The sequence below is a fragment of the Mustela nivalis genome (assembly GCF_964662115.1).
Source record: "Mustela nivalis genome assembly, contig: HAP1_SCAFFOLD_2823, whole genome shotgun sequence".
NCBI classification, from domain to species: Eukaryota; Metazoa; Chordata; class Mammalia; order Carnivora; family Mustelidae; genus Mustela; species Mustela nivalis.
The window spans coordinates 4,759-16,293 of record NW_028133842.1 but is presented as its reverse complement, the minus strand read 5'-3'; the positions used below and the strand labels follow the sequence as shown (position 1 = coordinate 16,293).

General features: G+C 44.3%; 1 protein-coding gene across 1 annotated transcript; it reads right to left on the bottom strand.

Annotated features, from left to right (window-relative positions):
- Positions 1-1,025: 1,025 nt before the first annotated feature.
- SH3GL2 (SH3 domain containing GRB2 like 2, endophilin A1) lies at positions 1,026-11,188 on the bottom strand. The gene is made up of 6 exons (XM_082751282.1): positions 11,044-11,188; positions 10,039-10,172; positions 7,842-8,000; positions 6,003-6,106; positions 4,324-4,454; positions 1,026-2,260 (listed from the first exon to the last, which is right to left on the bottom strand). Exons 1-6 carry the CDS (start codon positions 11,165-11,167, stop codon positions 2,061-2,063), a joined length of 852 nt encoding a protein of 283 aa, XP_082607408.1. The 5' UTR covers positions 11,168-11,188; the 3' UTR covers positions 1,026-2,060.
- Between the last annotated feature and the right edge of the window lie 347 nt (positions 11,189-11,535).

The window sequence follows — 11,535 nt, the reverse complement described above, 5'->3', positions numbered from 1 at the left end:
CCTATGGTTTTTCTATATTTTCTCCATTCACAAGATCACTGGTAACTTCTTTTTAAAATTAGTTTTAAGAATTGATCTGTAATACCCTAACTCATGTAGCTGGCGAAAATATTATTTTCATGTTAGAGCAGCTCATATACAGAATTTCATATATTAGGTTAAAACTGTTCATGTTAGATCAGAATATTTGGATTATTAGCCTCAGCATGGAAGAACACAAAGGGCACCCAATATATAAAAAACGTGTTTATTTTCTCAGAAGCTCAGGAAATACATATTCTGTAGGCACAGCTCCTGCCCCCCCCCCACCTCCACACGTGTGTGGAGAAAAGAATGATGGCTTTGGTCAATCTATGTTTCCCTATTTCTTTCTCTTTAAGCATGAAAGACACCAAAAAACTGGTTGAGATGGCATATTTTTTTTGTGTCTCTGAACATTCTATCTTTTTGATATCATCATTGATGGTAACTTCTAGAAGACTTCCTCTCCCCACTTTCTTATCTTCTCTCCCAAATCACCTTCTTCCTAGGATTACTTCTTGCTAACGAAACTTCCCTTGCTGCCAGAGAGGGACATCTGAGGTCAGAGCCAGGTCTGATTTGGCTGTATCAGAAGGCAATGCAGATTGAAAGGAGGCCCTCCCCCCACAAAGTGACACGAAATAACGGACCAGAGCCTTCGGTTGTGTCTTCAGCAATATTTATTGGAAACGGCGATGCTTCCTGTGGTAAAAGGTTTATACATTAAGCAGTAAGATTTGCCTTTCACTCCACGTGACCCACTACCGCAGGCGGCACATCTGAAGCAGCACGTTCAACCTCTGAAGGAGTCTGTACAGCTAGATAAATAGAACTCTGGACACCTGACAGGACCTCATAACTGGTACAAAAAAACACAAAACCACTCATAAGCTTACACACAGCACTGTACACACGACATGAAGATGGAATTGAAGGGACGGATATAAAAGTAATGACTGAGGTGGGAAAAACTTTTGTATGTGCAGCCATACATCTTAAACCACTAAGCACAAAAATCATCTTTATTTGGTCCTCATTGAGGGCAGAATCTGCACAAATGATGTTCAAAGAATACAAGGTGGAAGCGGAAAGGAAAGACAGTTACTGTTTCTTGGTCTAGGAACTAGTGGAAAAATGGTTTCTTGTGTTTTTCTCCTTGTGTCTCAGTGCAAATGGACTCATGAAGCACATAATTCACAAATAAAACTGAAGTGAAGATATTTGTTCCCTCTTCCCTGTATCTTCAGAAATGGCCTAAATACATATGTGGTTTCTCTACAGCAAGAAATTTAAGCTTGGAAACCAGATGTTTTCCCATTTCCTCACAATGGAGAATCTTTTCTCTTCAGCCTCACCTACCAGGTACTGACTGCTAACCGTCTTGCTTAGAAATACAGCGGGAGTCCCCTCTGCCTTTACTAGCAGGGAGGGAAGAAAACTGCCTGTCCCTCAGAAACAGGCATAATTGGGAGGAACAAAACTGACTGTTTTCAGAAAAGGTTTTTAACTCACATTCAACACTTTCCTACCAATAGCATCAAGGGACTGACTCATTCAGACCAGAAGACAAGTTGCTGGTGAGGGAGGCATTCTTCCACAATTCTGTGACTCACATATTTGGGAGGGGACAATGGGAAAGCAAGACCTTTCTCCTATTGAAATAGAGAACCTGAGACCTCGAGATGGCCCCTGGGTGATAGACAATATCTTCTGTAGGGTGGTTTTACTGTAATGTGGCTCATGGTCATATTCTACGAAGCCACAGCCTCCTGAGAAGCATGTAAACAGCAGTTCAGTGACTACTGGCTGGTCTCAGATGGTGTTTAAAAAGCACATGCCATGCCTGCCAGCCTCAGAAGATACCACCCATCACCATGACTCTTGTGGGATCACACAAGTCAACCAAAGATACTCGGTGGGGCTTGATGACCTGGACCACTGCGGCCTGCATTTTGGATGTGTTGTAAGCAGCATTACCGAAGCAGTGGTTAAACGTAACTATCTGGGTCAAGAGGAGGTAAGCCTGCCAGCCCAACATCCTAATGAGGGAGGGCAACCAGAATCTCCACATAGTTGATGGGGAAGAAGCCTGACTGGCCATGAAGCATCCCCTCATACCAGTTCTCATCAATCTGGTTGGTGAGTGTGATGACATCACCCTCTTTAAAACCCAACTCCCCTTCATTTTCAGGTTCAAAGTCGTACAGAGCTCGGCAGCAAGGCTGATCCATTGGGGCACCTGGAAGTGAAAGCAGGAGAGAAGAACACAGAAAGACAAGGGGTATTTAACTCACATTTCTACCGCCTCCTTCACCTGCCTGACCTGCAATCCCCCTGGTTCCCCCCTCACTCCTCTTCCCTGCTGAAGCTTCCTCCTGTGGCTAGTCCCCAGTCTGCCGCATGGCATATGCCCTTCACCAGTCTTGCGAAGTTTTCTCAGATCCCTGGAAGTTGCTAGATGCCTGCTTCCATTTCCAGTATGAAAAATGGCCTCATCTATGCCTTGACACATGCAACATGGTCCACGGAGGTTTGCCTTCCTGACAATGTCCAGAGATGGGAGACCCAGTGACTTAAGGAGTTTAAATGAGATTTAGGTTAATGGAATATGGCCAGAATCCTTTCCATGTTGGCATTTTTAAAGCTCTGTACATGTGAAAGAGTTGAGTTCATTACAGGGACAATGCTTGACAATGTCAGAATAACAGTGCAGTTCTAATTTTTTAAAGGTAAGGACTCTAGTCTCTGGAAAACTGCTGTAACGTGGTGAGAACAAAACAATGTAATATCCTGGGTTCAAATTCATACTCTGAGTGACCTCATACAAGGCACTTCCCTTTCAATTTCCTTGTCTAGCATTAGAACTAAAGAACTTACTCCACACTACTATTGTGGATATTAAGTGAGACTAGGTAAAAATTATATAACTTACTCTCAGTAAACCGTTGCATATATTAGGGTGAGTACATGGGAGTTCTGGCATACAAAAAGTAACATACTCTACCTTGAGTAAAATAATGAACAATGGAGCCATATCTTAAAAGTGATCTATTTTAAATGACCATCTATATTTAATATCACATGTATCCACATGGGCACGTAAACTCAGACATGTGCATACAGCTCTCGTCACCTAGATGACTTTAAAGGGGAACAATGTCATCTGCCTTTTCACTCAATGAAAGCATAAAATGAACAAGTCTCCAAAAGAAGAGTGAAATATGTGGTTGGTTTCTGAATAGGGAGAAGCAAACTCATCACGACTTAGATGACTAGTCCTTGCAGCCAGCGAACTCCTAAGAGCCACTGCTCTGTTTACCCACCCCTGGGGCTCCCCACAGGGAGGCGAACACAAAGGACAGAGAGGACCAACTGTCGCCACAGACCTCACTTTTTCCCTTCATGGTCTCCAAAGAGCACCTCATAAAACATTTCCTACTACAGAACATCAAGCCCTGGGCTCCAGGGAAAAGAGGAGATACTGCATTTCTTGAAGCCCATTTCTTGAAGTCCAGTATAAGATAGTTTCCATTTCTTCACCCAAGTGAATTGTTAAGGTTGAGAATGTTTCAAGCACCGGCTTTTACCTAGTCTGTGTCTAGGGGTGGAGAGCAAGGGTGCCAGCTAAAAGAACATATTATTGGGTATATGGCATTATTCCTGATAGAAAATAAATTTCAGCTTTTACTATATACCCACTTCAGTTACCAGGGTACAGTGAGCTGGCTGAAGGTGGAGGAAGGGGGGAAAGCTAGCCAACGCTGAGATCCGAAATACGTTCACCTACAGATACATTCACCCAGATGCTCCGGTGACTCGAGATCTGCATCTGGACATGCTGCTGGAGCTGCAGTCCGTGGGTTACATGTGAGTGTCTGTGGGCGTGCCCTGCCGGGTGTTCGCGCTCATGCGTGCTGGAACGCAGGCGGGAAAAACAGGAAACCAAGATGGTGCTCCCGGCACTCAGCTGACACATTAGGGTGACTTAACACCACAAAGGAAGGTCAAAATCAAATGTGTTACTTAGGAGGTTAACGTGTGTTGATGAGAGAGAAAAAGGGACGTACAAAGAAAGTTTTCCAGAGGAGAGAAGAGGGAAAAGGAGGGAAAGAAACAATCAATGAGAAAAGAAGGAAGGAGTGCTTTAGAGGAGTTTCCACCTGACGAAACCATCCTGCAAGAAATGGATCACTGTAGAGCTCCTGTGTAGCCAGACGGGGCTGCACCTAGAATTTCTGGGACAGGGTCAGTGGGGTATGCCCACGGCCCGTGTCATGGGGTCTGCAGGTCTCAGCTCCTTACCTGCAGGTTTGGGTGTTCCGGTGTGGGACAGGCCCCCGTTGGGCTGAGTACTGTCTCCAGTTGTAAACTCCAGGGTCATTCGTGGCTTAGGCTGATATTCCCTTCTAGGCTGAGATGAAGCTTGTCTTATTCTGCATTAAAAAGAAAAAGGGTGGGGGATAAGAGTATGGAGCCAATTAAGAAGCCAAAAGAAAAGTAGTAACATTCAGGAAGGCTACTAACGTGGAGCAAGGAAAATCTTAAAACAAACAAACAAACAAACAAACAAACAAAAAAACAAAAACAAACAAAAAAAACAACCAAACCAAAAAACCGCCCATAGCCACTCGCTTTACAAATACACAGTCTGGTAGGTGTTGAGAACACAAAGAGGAACAGGACACAGTTCCTACCCTCAAGCATCTTACAGTCAGTAAGGGAGACCGAATGTAAACCCCTGAGGACCAGAAACCACAGTGAATGTTGTTACAGAGAGACACAGAATGCTATAGGAACACATGGGTGGGAGTGGAGAAGTGTCTCCCTGTCCACAGGAAAGCTTATGGAGACGGAGAATAAACAGCTAAGGGTCATTCCCAGATAAACAGACCTTTCCAGAAGAAAGGGTTTAAGGGATGGAGAAGGCCTAGAGTCAGGAAACACCGTGTGCCCTGGGAACAGTGAGTGGTTTGAGATATAAGAAACAAGAAAGAAATGACGGAAGACAGGAGCAAAGTGGAAAGGTATGACTAATTAATATCTTCCCCACACCTCTAAGTATTTTCCAGAGTCTCGGGTGTTCATGAAGCAAAGCGTACAGCAGATTTGCAAAGAAAGGGAGGGTTCAAGGTATGGTGATTATAGAACGATACTGACTTTGAACATATGTCAGAGGAAAAAAGGAAAATGGCTCTTTGTGCTCAGTGGATGTCACAAAGACATATGGTGCTTCTTTAGAATGTTGAAGTGCATGGATTTGAATCTTTTGAAAGGCTTCAGAGTGACACACATTCCCACAAGGGTACACTGAGGAAAGATGGACAAAGTGACACATAGGACAGGATGGGGCGTCTGCCTACAGCTGTCAGGCTGTGCCCTGCAAGTCCAGGGAGACCTGGTCACAAAGAAAATGAGGCACCCAGCCGCAGGGTGCACCTGAGGAGGAGAAACAGGCATATGAAAGCTGTCTCTCTGATGGCAGAGGACTTGCTCCCCATTCAAACGCTGCAACAAGACTCAGCCTTTCAAAGACGTGATGCTTGCCAGGCAAACCCCTGCTGCACCACTGGGTAACCTAGGGCGAGTTACTTTATCTGCCTGGGCTTTCCACCTGTAGGTGAGGCTAATCACACGTCATCTACAGGGCTTTCGGAAGTCTAATGATGATACGCCTTCGGCACCCACCCAGAAAATCTGCTCAGCAATTCACACCGTTATCACTGGGAGCGTCCTGGCTTCCCACCTGCACCAGCCAACACACAATCCAGAAGGGACCTCTCATCAACACAAGATTAGACTCAATGGAACAAAGTAAAACAAACCACAAGACACAAAAAAATCGAAACGAATGATCCACAAGGTAGGATCAGCAGGAATTTTGGCAGAAGCTTTTCTTCAGATGTATTCTATTATTTCCATTTCTTTACCCACCATTTCAGAGGAAGAAAATGAGAATATAAAATTCAGGAACTGTGAGATACCTTTCTTCCAGTCTGACGGTGACTTGCTGCAGGATCTGGACGGCCTGCTTGTGGTACTCCAGTTGGGCTTGGACGAGCGCAGACAGCTGGCTCACCTGTTCGATCTGCAGGCCAATGGGAGTCATGACTCAGTTATCGGGTCACCATCCTTAAGCAACTCCTACTGCCCGACACACAGCCCAGCGCTCGAAGATTCTATAGGTTCCATATTGGGTAAGGATAAGAAGCATCTGTGTGCTTGGAAATGTCAGTACCATGTGGAGAAGCCACATTATCAGGAATCCTTCTAAAGATCCCACACCTCTCACTGAATAATCTCATTGTTAGCTACCAACTTCCAGGTAGGATTTGGCTAATTCTATTGATTTCTTATAGAAAAAGAGACACTGATCAAAGGAAACTTTTCTCCCTATGCTTTTCATGCTACTAGTGTTAACAAAAATATGAATGTTGATTTTTCACGTGCAGCAGCATGGAGGCAGTTTGCCAGGATGGAAAATCCTATTCCTCTATCAGCCTCATCTGTAACATAAAGGGGTTGGGTCGAGTGACATCTCGGGTTCATTTCAGCTCCAGTACTCTAGGCATCCTTAGTTACTCTTCATTTTGTGCCTCGGATTGTGATCTGGCTGAATATTGTCCTCCAAGTCAGCAAAGGCCAGCCATCCCAAGAGTTTTGGAGGTGGAATGGGGCACCGGATACAGGGAAGGAGCACTGTACCTCAGGACACCCCCAGGCCTACAGCATTCCTCTTCAGTAGGTAGGTGGGACACCAGCTGTTCTACATAAACACCAACCTATACTGTCTCTGGGTGGTGGGGAGTCCAGACATGTTCAACCCGCCCACCCTGTCACCAGTCAGGGCAAAGCAGTGAAGTGATCAACACACAGAGGCTCTGTAAACACCTTGGGAAAATCTGGTCAACAGCTGATAAGGCCAGACATGGGCGTGAACAAGAACTTGAAAACTGCTTAGCTGGCTTTATTACAGGAGTGGTGGGAAGTCCTCGTAACTATAGGGCTGAAAGAATTCAGCAGAATATAACTTCTAAAGCCATGAATAATAATTTAGCACACTGCACGTGGTGCCTGGGTGGCTCAGTTAGTTAAGCAGCTGGATTTTGATTTCGGTTCATGTCATCTCAGGATCATGGGACTGAGCCTCATGTTGGGCTCCACACTGGGCATGGAGCCTGCTGAAGATTCTCTTTCTTTCTCCCTCTCTTCCTTCCCCCTTTTCTCTGTCTCTCTCTACCCTTCTCTAAAATAAAAAATAAACAACAATAATAATTTGGTGCACTGGAAATGTAAAAGGAGCTTTTAAACTACATTGCCCCAAATACAGTATCTACGCTACAATCATCAACATCAATTGAAATTAGTTTTTGAAAGAAAATATCACCTTCACCTCAAAATACAGGACACCTTAACCTCTACTGAACCCTCAATGCTAAATGCATTTTAGGTCATATTCCTTTATAATTTGAAGTCATTCAAATTATTTTTGACAAAGCATTTCAAGCTACTGGACTTTTACTTGGATCATCAGAAACTTTCTTCATCTTCTCATGACTGGTAATTCCTTAAGATCATGAGCAGACAAACATCTCACTAAATTAAACCATGGAAATATGGGGGAAAAAATACCTCCCACCATTTCTTGATCTACTTTATTATTTCAAATTATTTTAAAGAAATATCTATCAAAGTTCTATCTATCAAAGTTCTTACTACATAGTATAATTAGATATATGGACAATTTAAATTATATAACCTTTTAATATAATCTTGAGCCTCAATGGCAAGATTAAATTAGAAACCACAGGAGAGGCACTCACATCCATCTCCAAGAGATTGAACATGCTGGACTCAGCAATTTCTTTAGATTCATCGAATTTCTCCAGAGCCTGACGGAGTTCTTCATCTGGAATCTTGCCTTGTCGTTTCTTCTTATAATCAAAGTCCAGGCGTCGGCCTTCCAACTTCTTTAGATGATGCTGAAAAAGTCAAGGGCAGGAATATGCTTTGAAAGGGCTCATGGAACAGGTCTATTTACAGCTCACTTCTCCATCATGTCTATTAGTTCCCAAAATAAGACAGGCTAAGTTCTAAAATATGTCACCAGAAGACTAAAGGAAACTGCATCAGTGGGGCAAGTGCTTCCAAAGGCTAAATGTGGAGAAGCATCTTTAAAAATAAGTAAGGGCAAGGAAGAGATTTGGGGAATTACCAGTGCCCTTTATTTTCTGCCCTTGCTGCGCCAAAGCCAAGCTGGCATATGTCTTTCCAACCCATGACAGGAGCTGGGAATGTGTGCATATGGCCATCCACGGGCAAAACACTGCTACACAGAACCCACACAATCCCATCTTTAAGAGAAAGGGTGTCTCGTGAGAAGGTAGAGGAAAAACAATTTCTTTGAAGAGAAGCGGGAGAGACTCATTTTGCTTTTTCAGTCCTAGCACACTAACCCTAGAAAGGGCTTATCTTTGAGGAAACCAGTCGGTGAGAATCACCTAAGTTGCTTACAGAAATATGGATTACTGATCCCCTGCATTAAAAGACCCAGGGTCAGGGTCTAGGAATCTATATCTCCTTTTTTTAAGATTGATTGATTGATTTGTCAGAGAGAGAGAAAAAGAGAGTGAGCACACAAGCAGGGGGAGTGGCAAGCAGAGGGAGAGGCAGACTCCCTGCTGAGCAGGAAGCCCGATGCCAGACTCAGTCCCAGGACCCTGGGATCATCATCTGAGCCAGAGGCAGACACTGAACAGACTGAGCCACCCAGCTGCCCCTAGGAATCTATATCTTAACACTTACCCTTGTTGACTGAAGTGGCTTCAGGGAATCCCGGATAAGTTTAAGTCTCCCATTTGGTAGATGATGAAACTCAGCAGAAAAAGTCTAACTTGGAAGAGATGCTAGATGGGGTCTAATGACCCACAGCAATTCTTCAGTCCCTCCCTTCATCCTCCCCACTGTCTGGCTACCCAACCTCTGCCCAACCCTCTAGCGACAAAGTGGGAAAGTTCTTTCCCAAAGTGAAAAGTTATCTTTTTTTATTCTAAGGGATGTAGTACTTCATTACTAATGGGTGGGAGAAAACACTAGATTTCCCTGATCCTGAGTGTGTATGGCAAGAAAGAGAGGGAGATGAAAAGAGAGTTGGGAGTGGTGAAGAAATAAGAAGGAAAAGAAGAAGAAAAATACCCTAGACCTTCCCTCCCACTGTACAACCTCCCATCCATGCTCTGAGCCAAGTTAAATGTTTGTTCCTTTGGAAGGGATATTCTTGTAACACATGTGAACTTGTAGTCAGCTGTAGGGTAGAGTATTGGGGTCAGGGTTAATATTGTAGATTAAGAGTGAGTCTGCCACTTACTACTGTAATCTTGAGCAAGTGATAGGACAAAGGAGACTCAGTCTGGCATAAAGGGATCTAGGGGACTTCAAGTTGTGGATTGCCTTGTTATGGCGAAGTTAATTTCAGAGAGGTTTCACAAATATTTGTCGAAGGAATGAATGAGAAAACATTACACACCTAGTTGGAGGTTAAGCCAGTTGAACTTTAATTCTGTGGAACAGCTCTATGTGTTTTATAAAGAGGAGGACTTTTCTTCCTCAGTCCTAACAATCACAATGAAAATATGGAAACATGTGTTTATGGAGTGATAGTATAACAATGTACCTAAGCTAACAACTGATACAGCTAGCCTTTCGGAGGATGAAATCAGCCCAGAAAGCCATAATTAATAAAAGTGGGTAGTATCAGTGAAGGATAATATTCCTCTGGAGGAAAAAAAAGGTTGATAACCTGAAAACTCAATGTGGAGAAGTCGAATGTATTAAGTGGCACAGTCATAATAGTGGAATAAAGTATTGCATTTCTGGTTTCTCTCAATTTATCTTGCTGAGTTATTCTGTAATCCAACGTCACCACACACGACAAGCTTGAAAAAATGTTTTCTGAGGGGAAAAGGGCACCTACGTTTGTAGGTTCAAATCAGTCACTTCCCAAAGATCAGTTGCAGATACCTGAATTTCTCTCAGATCTTTGTCATGAAGGTTCTGAAGGGGGTCAATGAAGTTCTGCTTCACCTCCATGTCCAGAGAGTCCTTCACTTCTGAGAGCTCCCTCATGGCCTCCCCCACCTCACCAAGAGCTGGGCCTGCAAGGGGAGAATGACTCTCTTGTATGTTAAAGGACAAAGGTGAAAGGTACCTGCAGTAAGAAGACCACCTCAGGCGAAAACCCAAGGACTCCTGCCTGTCTTGTGAAGACAGCCAAGATACAGGCAATATATAATGTTTTCCAGAGAACACTGTATTTTCTGCCTGAGATGGTCCATACAGTATAACAGAGTCAACGTTACCAAGGGGATGGTATTCCATATTATGAAGAACATGAAATTCTGTTTGTCCTTTAAGAAGCAACTGGGGAAGCTCCCTGCCCTCCCTTGTCAGTATTGGGCTATTAGGGAACCCGTTCAAGGCCCATGCATTTGGTGGAAGCAAATACCAGGAACAGAGGGCAGGGTTCAAACAGGAAGGACAGTCATTCGCAGAGACCGACTAACACGAAGAAGTGAAAGAAAAGTGTTCTGTATGGTGACTAAGGGTGGAGGAGAGAGGGGTGAAGGAATTCACCCGGGGCTGTAGAACTGGGCACCATGTACAGAAGAGCAGAGACTGAAGGGGAAGCTCCTGGGGCGGGGTGTTACATCATGTTGACTGTTCCCTCCGCCTCAACACTCAGTCATGCCGGGCACACTGCACAGTAAGTTTCCAGGCATCTGGATACGTTCATAGGCTACCGTGAAGACTGGGATCTCATCAGGGAAAAAGAAAGTCTACAAAACTATGACACATCACACTAAAAATGACAAAATGATCCTGAAGGTAAACTTTTGGCCTCGTCTCTAAGACATAAAACTGGGAACTAAAATATAAAACGGTTGGAATCATCTCCTGCAGAGTGTCTTACTGGCAGGAAACCCCCCAGACAAAGGAAAGAACTCAAGTGTGGAAACCAGTCATTACCAAAGTTGCAGTCGTCTCCCAGCTCCCTCCCGAACTTGAGCATGGCCTCCGCTAGCAGCGCCTCTGCCTGTGGGTAGCCTGGCCCCTTCTCCTGGCCGCGGATTTTTGACATGGTGTTGATCATGCTGAGTTTAGCTCTGGAAGCTGGAGGCAGAGAGAGCAAACAGTTTCATAGTAGGCAAGGTGATACAGTGGAGACAGGGCTGGACGAGAATCAGGCCCTAACTGGTCCATAAACCAGCTCAGTGACGGACAAATACATCTTCACCTTCTCTAGTACAGGCAGGTTGACCCACAGATAGATACAGACAGACATTTTTTCTTTCATCCCTGAAATTTCTCTTTCTCTCAGTATCTTATGAGGAACTTAACAGAAAAGGCAAGGCTCTTCTGCAGGAAGATCCCACCTGCCATCATGCTCTCTTTCCCAATTTCCCGTGCACCTTGCCGGTCCACTCTTCACTGAGGCAGCCCCTCTGTGGAGCTGGGAGG